Source organism: Eurosta solidaginis, chromosome 1 (assembly GCF_040869045.1).
Source record: "Eurosta solidaginis isolate ZX-2024a chromosome 1, ASM4086904v1, whole genome shotgun sequence".
NCBI lineage: Eukaryota > Metazoa > Arthropoda > Insecta > Diptera > Tephritidae > Eurosta > Eurosta solidaginis.
The window spans coordinates 396,166,603-396,178,973 of record NC_090319.1 but is presented as its reverse complement, the minus strand read 5'-3'; the positions used below and the strand labels follow the sequence as shown (position 1 = coordinate 396,178,973).

The window sequence follows — 12,371 nt, the reverse complement described above, 5'->3', positions numbered from 1 at the left end:
ACGGGTAGAAAAACTTAGCACCCGTGTTGGTATTCTTAATGCTGGAATAACTACGCGTCCTCAGATACACCAATTCGAGACTTTTGTATAATTTTCTGTAGGATCCATATAGGGCACTACATTCTCATACTAAATTCGTTCAAAAAAATTTACCAACACAGCAACCCATATCTGATATTCCGCTCCTTTTTTTGTTTCCCTGCGTCACTTTTACGGCAGCAACCCCGGTAATTTTGACACTTCGTTCAGTGTCAAACTCATGTTCCCCGCAGGTTCCACTGGGTTCCACGCTAATTTGACACTGACCGAAATGTCAAACTGCAGTGTGTTAGAAAGAGAAAGGAATTATTTCCTTCTCATACATATCATACTTGTAAACCTGTACTATGCTTGCAACATTTAGACGTGCATAAGCAACTAACATACGTCGCAAAGTAAAAACCCGTAGCACAAATTTTCTCCTTATAATTGTTAAATATATGGCTTGTTGCCATGTGCTTTTTCAAAATTTGCAATTCATCCTGAATTATCTTTTTATGTATGCATCATAATTTCACTATTTCACTCCCATCCAGCAAGTGGTACCCCCATCATGCCCAAGCCAGCAGCCTCAGGCATCCTCCCATTGTAAAAAATATTAATATAGTCATCATGTGTCGTGTTGATTTGTTAAATTAATTTAGGCACTTTATGTAGATGAATTAAAAAATTTAATGTCACATTAAGTTTGACCATATGAATAATGCATATGTATGTATTCATAACTGCTCATTTTTGTGGTTACTCATGGGTCGTGTTGATTTATTAAATAATCCAGCTGGTACCATATGTGATAATTTATTTTATTCATGTGATTATTAAATTTTTATTACATGTTTAATTTATTTGTATTAGATTTCATACTAAATGTTGAGTTACAGTTTTGTAGCTCCGTTATGTCATATAACTGTGAAACATAAATTTTTGTAGATCTGTTATACCAAGTAATATTTTGTGTAATTCCCATCAAAAACAAAAAACTTGTATGTATATATTGTCACAAAATTTTATCGTATCCACTCTTTATACTTTTGTCCAATTTAATTTATATTTTTCCAATTTATAGTTAATGTCTCATACAAGGTTGTATTCATATACAATTTAAAAAGTTCCAGTCATTGTTTACTATATAGTTTGGCAGCTTAATTCGAGGTTATGTTGCGAATAGAGTGGAAGGCACTCGCAGGCCGTGAAAATAGGCACTCGAATGGAGTGGAATGAAGAACAGTAGAAAGACCTGAGTTGCATTGGATCAATCATTGTATCAATATTAACGATAAATTTAGAAAAAATAATTAAATACTTGAGTATAAGCAAACATTTCAATTACTGCAATTAAGGTGTCCTAGATGCTATATATTCCAAAATTATAACATTTTATGTCTGTTTAAAAATTTAACTTCAATTTCCCTAAGATTTCTGTAATATGGCCATTAGTGATGTTTGTGTGTGTGTGCAAATTTTGAGCGATCAGCTGTTAGTTGCGCTACTTGGTAAAGTTTACAATGGTATCATGGCGCAAAGATACAAGGTGGCAGCATGGGACAGCTGATTATAAACTTTTTTTATTTGATTTGATACATCAACTTCCGGTGCCGTACGATTTTGACATTTGTACATCGAATTTACAAACACAAAGTGCATGAAATTTTTATTTATGTTTGTAGGTATGTCACCATGCTGCCACCTTGTATCGTTCCGCCATGAATGGTATAAATCGCTAAAGTGAAGCATTAATTGACAACATAGTGTACAAGTACAAGTGTGTTGACTTATCTGTCAAGCATTCTGACAGACACTCGCTGGATTCAGAATGACAGCGAATTCAAAATGGATACCGTTACCGAGTGCGCCGAATGATTGAAAAATTGAAAAAGTCGATACGATTGGTAGTCAAAAATGTTGTCGTTGAGTCCAAAAATGCGACTCTAGACCATAGTGTACAAGTACAAGTATGTTGACTTATCTGTCAAGCATTCTGACAGACACTCGCTGGATTCAGAATGACAGCGAATTCAAAATGGATACCATTACCGAGTGCGCCGAATGATTGAAAAATTGAAAAAGTCGATACGATTGGTAGTCAAAAATGTTGTCGTTGAGTCCAAAAATGCGACTCTAGACCAGAGATTTCCATCAGGTGAGCGAGGCTGTTTGTAGTTTTGACGTTTATCGCTTAGTGAACACACTTGTATAGGTACACTATGCTCTAGACCAGAGATTTCCATCAGGTGAGCGAGGCTGTTTGTAGTTTTGACGTTTATCGCTTAGTGAACACACTTGTATAGGTACACTATGATTGACAATGACGCTTTTTAATTGTTTGGGATAAACTAAAAATGTATTTCATACCTCATATACTTAAATGGAAATAAGTAACAGCGATTTTGTATATATATAATCAAGCCGGTGAAGATGAGTGAATCTGATTCAGATAAAGGTTTGTTAAATTTGCACAGTTTCATACTCAGTGCCCAGCGCCTAGTTTGCCTAAACCAATTTAGAAGTTCAGTTTTACAAAATACGGTGCACCATTGGTAATTATATACGACATAATGACACTCTTAATACACGCCCAAAAATGTCGGTAGGGTGTCAAAATACGAGTTTTGGAACCAGGATCTACTTTGTTTTGTAACGTCGTCGCGTCAAGTTCGTTTTTCTCCGCAACTCACCCGCGTTCTATAAAAGGACGCTATTCATGCGGTAGAGAATAAAATGGGGTAATAGTCTACCCTTCAAAAAACGCGAGTACTCCATAAATAGTGTAGGGAATACTCCTTTAGGAGTATAGGAGTGTTCCAAAACTAAACTGTATTCATAAAAAAAATGTGGGTAATAGTCTAGTTGAGGGGTCGACTGCTAATACGCTACCAAAAATATCGAGAGAGTTGTCAAACGACGCGTATTAATCTCGAGAACAATAATCCGATGGCGGAAAAGAAAAATTTTATCTCTGTCCGGAGATATTTGCATTTGAAGTTGGCGATTTCAATGTGGTTGTTGTTGTGTTTGTACCCCCAAAAAAAATTGTGCATCACCGTGGCGGTAGCCACGGTTATACCACACACCCGGACTTGGCATGCCGTAGCCCAGGGTTATTTTTTATAATCGCGGCCGAAGGCCGCCAACGCAGAAAGGTGTTCTGCGCAAAAATACTATGGATCCGACCCCCGGTTTCGGAGGTACCCGCGGGTCTTTTTTCGGTTTTTCGTTAATATCTTTTGAACGCGTTAAAATTTTTATTTTCCGCCTTCGGATTATTAATACTGATGTCAAGACGCGTCGTTTGACACCTCTCTCGATATTTTTGGTAGCGTATTAGCAGTCGACCCCTCAACTAGACTATTACCAAAATGTGCTCCAATTAACATTGCGATGTCCTAGGAGAGGAGTAGGTGGTCCCACTCTCTCTTTGTTTGTGAGTATTCCATAGAGTACATACGTGAGAGTACTTTCCAAAGTACTTTCACTGTAGGACTCCATGGAGCACCCACAGAGGATCATATGCCAAAGTACTAAAGAGGAATTGTGTCGGAAAGAATTATCGAAGTGAATTTAATTTAAAATGAAAATAAATGAAGAGGGGCAATGCAACTTTTATATTTTATACTACGAATATTCTTATGATATTTAGCATTTGCGTGAATAAAGAAACTAATATTTCTCTATACATACTATAGTATCCCTGCAAAAATCGCGGGTACTCCATGCATGCATGTATGGAGTACTCGCTGTGGATCAACCGGATGCTCCAAAATTAACCACAATTCATACAAAAAATATGGTCCAACTAACATTGCGATGTCCTAGGACGGGACCATATACTCGAGCTCCGCATTACATCAGAGTAAACCATGGAGTACCCACAGTCCAATAAACATCGTGTAGTGATTACAATCGTTAAAAACGAGCAATGATCGGCTTACAATATGTTCGTGTAGAAATATGAGTTGATCCATTGCTGCATTAGAGTGGAGTACAATGGTAGGTACTCCAGTGGACCACATGATCCAACGATTTTTGCAGGGATGTATACAGAAAACCAGTGCGTGGTTGCATTTTATCAGAGTTGCCATAGTAAAATTTTATTACCAGTTATTTGCATGCAATATTTTACTTTTGTCAGCTCTTCGATCGTCATCGTGTCGTGATCACGGTTGTTAAAAAACGAGCAATGATCAGCTGATGGTGGTCCGCAAACGCATTGCAAAGGAGTATTGTTAGAGTACTCCAACATGAAGAAAATGGAACACGTAATCCAAAAATTTTTGCAAGGTAGTTGAGGGGTCGACTGCTAATACGCTACCAAAAATACCGAGAGAGGTGTCAAATGACGCGTCTTGACATCAGTTTTAATAATCCGAAGGCGGAAAATAAAAATTTCAACTCGTTCAAAAGATATTAACGAAAAACCGAAAAGAGACCCGCGGGTACCTCCGAAACCGGGGGTGGATCCATAGTATTTTTGCGCAGAACACCTTTCTGCGTTGGCGGCCTTCGGCCGCTCTTATAAAATATAACCCTGGGCTACGCCATGCCAAGTCCGGGTGTGTGGTACAACCACGCTGACGCACAAATTTTTTTCTGGTTACAACACAACAACAACCACATGAAAATCGCCGACTTCAACTGCAAATATCTCCGGACAGAGATAAAATTTTTCTTTTCCGCCTTCGGATTATTTTTCTCGAGATTAATACGCGTCTTTTGACACCTCTATTGATATTTTTGGTAGCGTATTAGCAGTCGACCCCTCAACTAGACTATTACCTAAAATGGCGGATAGTGCGGGAATCGAAATGACAAAAAATTGAATTACAAAACTAAAAATTTATCGTACTTGGAGTAAACCATTTAATCAGAATATATCTAAATATATAATAACCTCAATTACGCAGAAACCCACGCACATGGTTCTGGCCTTAACCTGTGCGTTGGTGGAGCAACTGTACAGCAATTTAAATACAGCAAACTTCTGAATATATGTTGTTGTTGTTGTTGTTGTTGTTGTTGTAGCGATAAGGTTGCTCCCCGAAGGCTTTGGGGAGTGTTATCGATGTGATGGTCCTTTGCCGGATACAAATCCGGTACGCTCCGGTACCATAGCACCATTAAGGTACCATAGCACCATTATGTGGCCACATTAAACCTTCAGGCCATTCCCTCCCTCCCTACCCTCAAATTCCATGAGGAGCTTGGGGTCGCCAGAGCCTCGTCTGTTAGTGAAACAGGATTCGCCGCGGATAGGTGAGGTTGACAATTGGGTTTGGAGAAGCTATATATTGCGCTGGCAACCTGAAGGGTTGCGCTACACAGCCCCTTGAATATGGTACTTTAGTCGCCACTTACGACAGGCATACCTACCGCGGGTATATTCTGATCCCCTAACCCACTGGGGGCTTCTGAATATATAATCTGGTGTTATGGATAAACACTAATGGAGGGATAACCTGGTGTTTTATTAAGCTTAAGCTTTAACCATTAAACTAATAATCAAAAAAAAAAAAAGGAACCAGGATCGCGAATCCGAAAACGGAAAATAAAAATTTGTTAATTCTATACGACAAGGCAATACACGCCAAAAAATCGAAGGTGATTGTTTACTTTAGCTCACAACTGCTGAAACTCGTCCAAAAATATCGGAAAAGGTGTCAAAAGACGCGCTTTGAACACAGGACCACGAATCCGAAAGCGGAAATTAAAGGCTATTTCTGTGAGAAGATATTTCTAAAAAACCGAAAAATGGCCCTGGAGCGCTCCGAAACCGGAGGTGGGATACATAGTATTTTTGCGCAGAACACCTTTCTGCATTGGTGGCCTTCGACCGCGCTTATAAAAAATTACCCTGGGTGTGTCCAACACTGGTCTGGAGACAAAAACTATATCCGCGCAAAACACTTACCCACACTTTTTTTTGTGGGTACTCCAAAATGATCAAAATTACAACAACCACATGAAAATTTTCAATTCCGAATTATTACCCAAATTATAATTACCTAAAAATATAAAGGGGGGGGGGGGGGGTATCAAAAGGCGCATTTTGGATCCAGGATCGCGAATCCGGAAAAGGTCAAATAGTTTCGGTCTGTCAAGAGATATTTATTTATTTATTTATTTGAACTTATTTGTACAAGTAAGACAATAGCTATCATCCGGTGGCAAAATCCTGAGCCAGATAAATAATTTTGCATGTAAATGCAATAACAACGATTTGAGCCAGATAAATCCAGATAGAAGTCTGGTTCAATTTGTGAGCCAGATAATTTGTTAATTACTTCTTTTTAGTTTGGCAACGCAGCCTTTAACATACCTACTTTTTCAAAAATAGATGTCGCTGCTTAGCCTTTCGCCGTATGATTTAAATGAAAAACAGCGGCGACATCTGCCTATCATATTTCACGTGTGCGAAAATTTCACGACATCTACTTCTCAAGTCTCTCAATGATCCAGAGCATTCCCGTGAGAATTGAGCGTGAGTCGGAGCTGTAAAACTCACTGAAAGACAGCATATAGCTATCATCCGGTGGCAAAATCCTGAGCCAGATAAATAATTCTGCATGTAAATGCAACAACAACGATTTGAGCCAGATAAATCCAGACAGAAGTTTGGTTCAATTTGTGAGCCAGATAATTTGTTAATTTCCTCTTTTTAGGTTGGCAACGCGGCCTTTAATATACTTACTTTTTCAAAAATAGATGTCGCTGCTTAGCCTTTCGCCGTATGTGTTAAATGAAAAACAGCGGCGACATCTGCCTATCACATTTCACGTGTGCGAAAATTTCACGACATCTGCTTCTCAAGTCTCTCAATGATCCAGAGCATTCCCGTGAGAATTGAGCGTAAGCCGGAGCTGTAAAACTCACTAAAAGACGGCATATGTCTTTTAGATAGTACATCAATCATATCTTACAACTACAAATTACATATAAAAACGAGTTTTCTTGAAGAATAAAAGGTAAAGAAGATAATAACATTTAAAAAAGAAAATCTATTAATTTTTATCTGTACATTGTGTGAAAGGAGCATCCTTGGCCCATTAGTTGAATAATCAATGATAGAATTATATAATTTAAAGTAAGTTGATAGAATTATATAATTAAGATAAGTTATGGATTAAGGAAGGATATTACTGCTAGTTTGAAACATCTGGCTTTTCTGATTGCTTTCGTCTTGGAGGGTAGTGAGTTCCAAAGACGGATTGTACTGACAAAGAACATTCTGGAGGATGTCACGTACTTAAAGTTCGGGATCAATAGATTCAGAGTCCGAGTAGACTGACACAAAGTTAGTTTATTAAATAAGTAAGGCGGATATTGAAAATGTAGTAGTTTGTGTAAGAAACATAAATTTCTCATTTTTAGGAAAGTACAAACGTCGCTTCCGAGAATTTGGGCAGCGTACGAAGATATATGGTCAAATTTCCTCTTAGAAAATACGAACCGAGCAGTATTGTTTATGGCTAGCTGCAATTTGTTAAGCGACAGCGAATCAAGGCTACCATAAATAAGTTCTCCATAAGAAATGTGAGGTATTATAAGAGTGGCGGCCACCGTGGTGTGATGGTAGCGTGCTCCGCCTGTCACACCGTATGCCCTGGGTTCAACTCCCGGGCAAAGCAACATCAAAATTTTAGAAATAAGATTTTTCAATTAGAAGAAAATTTTTCTAAGCGGGGTCGCCCCTCGGCAGTGTCTGGCAAGCGCTCCGATTGTATTTCTGCCATGAAAAGCTCTCAGTGAAAACTCATCTGCCTTGCAGATGCCGTTCGGAGTCGGCATAAAACATGTAGGTCCCGTCCGGCCAATTTGTAGGAAAAAATCAAGAGGAGCACGACGCAAATTGGAAGAGGAGCTCGGCCTTAGATCTCTTCGGAGGTTATCGCGCCTTACATTTATTTTTATTTTTTATTATAAGAGTTTTGACTAGCTTCATTTTAGCGTCTCGCGGTAATAAATAGGCAGTTCTGTATAAGTTACGAAGGATATTATAGATTTTACCAACCACAAAGTTGATATGGTCAGTGCAGGTCAGATTTGAATTGATTTTGAATCCTAAATTGGTGACAGCATCGTGAAAAAATATTTTATCGCCATTAAGCATAATTTCAGGAAGGCTACTTAAATCATATGTTATGTTCGATATTGCCATCGCCTTAGATTTTGTAGCATTCAGGGACAAGTTATTTAAAAGAGCCCAGTTCCCGATGCGTCTTAAATCATCATTCAGCCTAATAAATAAATCTTCCGAAAGCCCGATCGGACGAGGTATATAAATTTGGGTATCGTCAGCATAAAGATGAATAGACACATCATGGCAGCAAGTGACTATATCGTTAATAAACAGAGTAAACAATATTGGGCCTAGGATGGATCCTTGCGGAACACAAGACATTATGGGCTTCAAATAAGATAACTTATCATCACACTGAACTTGCTGAAAGCGGCCAGTGAGATAGCTTTGCATTAACTTAATTGCGAAAGGGCTGAAGTTATATGCTGTTTCAAGCTTGCGAAGTAATATTTTATAATCAACCATGTCAAAAGCTCTTGAGAAATCTAAAAGAACTAGAATTATGAGTTCATTATGGTCGTTGGCTGGACGTATGTCCTCAAGAATTTTTAACATAGATGTAGCACAACTATTCCCTCTTCTAAATCCAGATTGAGCCTCAGATAGTAAACGGTTATTATAAACATAGTCAGTTATCTGTTTTGATAGTAATTTCTCGTATACTTTGGATAGCGCAGGTAGCAAGCTTATTGGTCTAAAGTCTTTGCATGAAACCGGAGTCTTTGATTTAGGAACCGGAATGACATTAGCCCTTTTCCACTGAGTAGGAAACCCACAGGATGTGATTGAAAAATTAAATATATGCGTTATCGAGGAGATTACATAAGGAAGAAGAAGCTTGATAAAACGTACGCTAATGCCATCGATTCCTACTGCATTGGACCTAATAGCCAAGATAGCATCCACCACATCACCCTCTGTTACTACTGTGAAATCAAAAATATTGGTATTCGGTCTATTCTTTACCGCAATCATATCTTCGTTATCCTTATGGAAATTAGCATTAGGTGTACTATGATTTGTATGATCACACAAGAAATGTGCATTCAAAACATTGGAGTCTACGTTGCATTGCAGATGATCATTTTTAGATCAAATTTAATGCTGAAGTAAGCTACCTTAGCATTTCGGATGCAGAGGTTGGTTTGGTTCCGTAAGAGACGGTAGGCTTCCCAGTGGTAATCATTCTGGCATCGCTTTCAAACCCTGTAAGCTCTCTCTCATTTTTTTATTAATTTCAAGATCTCTGATGTAAACCACGGTTTTTTATGGCTCTGGATTTTTACGGTCTTTAGCGGGACATATGTATTAAACAGGTAATTAACGTGGTTATTAAAATATTGTAATTTTTCGTCTAACTTAGAAAATGACAAACATCCACTCCAGTCAAGTCGAGAAGCCTCTTCACTAAGGGCTTCTAAGTTTACACCATTGTAATTCATATACGTTATTTCAAAGCCGGGTTCTTTTACATTGAATTGCAAATCATATGATAAGAACAGCATTTCATTGTCAGATATACCTTCCATAGGGAGTTGGTCAAAATGATTTACGTAATTGGCATTGTTAACACAAATTAGGTCAAGCAAGGTAGGCTTACTGTTATTAGCAAAGCGAGTTGCTAATTGATTTATAATATTTAAATCACACGCTATAAAGTTATTTATAAGGGACTTACTACGGGAGTCAATATTAAGAATATCTATATTAAAATCCCCGCATATAATCACATGCTCATAATATATAGAAAATTCCGACAATTTCTGAAATAGGACTACCAGGTCATTGGACCTATTAGGGTTGTAGACACAAGCAACAAAACCCGGGCCGGTTGCTGCTTTCTTGTAAATACAATATTGTAATGAAAGTTAATTTTATTTTAGGTGGAATCAAATATTTAAATCTGTTTATTTTTCTAAACGTTGGCAAATCTAATTATTTTGAATGTTTTAAATTCCCATGAAAAAGTTAATGTACCCGAATATGCATCTACAACTGCAAGACTGCTGCTTCAGAAGAATCCTGAAAAGAAACTTACGCCAACGGTACATGTATTTTTTTTACATGGAAAAAATTTAATTGAATAATCAGTACTTACCATCTAAAAACAAGGACTACAAAAGCTATAGATGTATGATAAAAAAATAATAAATGTAAGACGTGATAACCTCCGAAGATATTTTAGGCCGAGCTTCTCTTATATTTCTACCATGAAAAGGATCTGTGCGAAAATTCATTTGCACTGCAGATGCCGTTCGGAATCGGCTTAAACCCAGGAAGGTCCCATCCTGCTAATTTGTAGGAAAATTTGAAAGTAGCACGACGCAAATTGGAAGAGAGCCTTACATTTATTTATTAATTTTATTTTGCCAGACAGAAACTACCAAGAAAAATCTGTTCTACAAAGGCCTAAAGAAAAACCGTTGGATATAAAAAATTTTAATAATGTAAAGAAATATTTAATAATGTAATACAAAAGTGAATGATTATAGACCATGTGGCTGTCAACAAATAAATAAGTAAAGAATAAATAAGAAGTTCATGAAGTTTCACTTGTGGTGGAACCTCTGATCAAGTATAAAATTCATCCCATGATGATAATTTGGTAAGATTTACCTCCGAGAAGATTGAGGCCAATCCTTTCTTCCAATTTGGATCGTGTTACTTTTAAGTATTTCTTACAAAATGGTGGAACGGGACCTACATATTTTATGCCGACTCCTAACGGCATCTGCAATGCAAATGAATTTTCGCACAGAACCTTTTCATGGTAGAAATATACTCGCAGTGTTTGCTAAAACACTACCGAGGGGTACTCCCATTAGAAAAGTGTTTTCTAAAGGAGTTTGATGGTCCTTTTGCCGAGGATCTTCGAAGTGGAGAACGCTACCTCTACACCATGATGGCCGTCTCCCTTATTATGCTAGAGTATCACCCTACGGTTTCTCCTAATCAATACACTTTGACTTCGAATTATTTGCGTATACCAGGTACATCAGCAGAATTCTTGCGAACTATAACCTTAGCTGTAAATATTGTCTGTCCACGTAAAAAATGTTATCACCGCGTTCTAAGAATTATGAAAGTTATTGAAGCAACTTTATGAACCTTCTATAATACACATTACTTTTTTAATATTACTAAATACTTCTAATTTTCTTTTGAGCTCTGAAGTCGTTTTCCTACAGTTTGGCCTGTTAAACCAGTTCTAGCACCCTAAAGGGTAACCAAACTATGAAAAAACGGCTACAGAGCTGAAAAGGATACTAGAAGTAATTATAGAGCTTCTGAAGATGAAAAATATGATAATAAAAAAATCATATGTCAAATAAATAACAAAGTTAATTTCCGTGATCCTCTCCAGTTTACGGGTGAACTTTTGCACCAGAATATTAAAAAAAAAAATTAATATATAAAAAATTAAATATAAATGCACAACAACAGCAAACTAAACAGTCCCACATACAAGTAAATAAAACACGCGACACTTATTATATTGAGCCGTGTGCTCTTTATTACGATTCTTTATAGAATGAACTAGAAGACCCGGCAGACGTTGTCCTGCCCTGAATTTGGCCTATCTGCATACATTTTAATACGCTTTTTGCGTCTGAATCTGCCCTCCCCCCTCTTCACTTTTTCCTAATCCTTTTATTCATTCCTTCCCCAGTCTTTTTCGCTTCATCTATCTCCATCTTCGTCTCATTCTCTTTCTCAATCTCCTTCTCCCTATCTTTTTTCTCTTCTCTCAATTTCTTCTTATTCTTCTGCATCCCTTATTGCCTGTCCCAGAGGATGGTATGTATTTTATTCCAGTCCCAGTCCCACTCCGAGTCTCAGTCCCAGTCCTAGTCCTAATCCCAGTTCCAGTCCCAGTCCGTCTCGGGATAATATATTACTCTGTACTAAAGCACTCATAGCTTTCATTTGATATCCATATTGTATAAACACTGTCTAGACATTCACTTGCCTATATCTCGAGACCCTAGTCACCCAGGGGTATGATAATTACCCTCTGCTAAAGCACTCATCCACAGCTTTCATTTGATATCCATATTCTATAAACACATTCTTGGGGTACTCGGGTCCACGTTTTGGCCTATATCTCGAGACCCTAGTCACCCAGGGGTATGAAAATTACCCTATACTAAAGCACTCATCAACAGCTTTCATTTGATATCTATATTCTATAAACACACTCTAGGGGTACCCGGGTCCACGTTTTGGCATATATCTCGAGACCATAGTCACTCAGGGG

At 37.7% G+C, this 12,371-nt stretch overlaps 2 protein-coding genes across 15 annotated transcripts in view; one reads left to right on the top strand and one right to left on the bottom strand.

Moving 5' to 3' along the window:
* Positions 1-1,179, bottom strand: part of Pi3K92E (phosphatidylinositol 3-kinase 92E) — a 97,140-nt gene extending 95,961 nt beyond the window's left edge. The window contains exon 1 of the mRNA XM_067763743.1: positions 981-1,179. The gene's annotated coding sequence lies outside the window, so the exon portion shown is untranslated. The remainder of the gene's footprint in view (positions 1-980) is intronic.
* Positions 1,180-2,308: 1,129 nt separating this feature from the next.
* Lrrk (Leucine-rich repeat kinase) overlaps positions 2,309-12,371 on the top strand; it is a 255,882-nt gene continuing 245,819 nt past the window's right edge. For 4 of the 14 annotated variants that reach the window (XM_067763697.1, XM_067763696.1, XM_067763695.1 and 1 more), the window contains exon 1: positions 2,349-2,479. Coding sequence is in view for 1 of the 14 variants with exons in the window: in XM_067763700.1 (XP_067619801.1) it covers positions 2,455-2,479 (25 nt within the window). In the remaining 13 variants the exon portion in view is untranslated. Of the gene's footprint in view, positions 2,577-12,371 lie in introns of all 14 variants that reach the window. The other 10 variants (XM_067763702.1, XM_067763703.1, XM_067763705.1 and 7 more) reach the window with 6 other exon arrangements.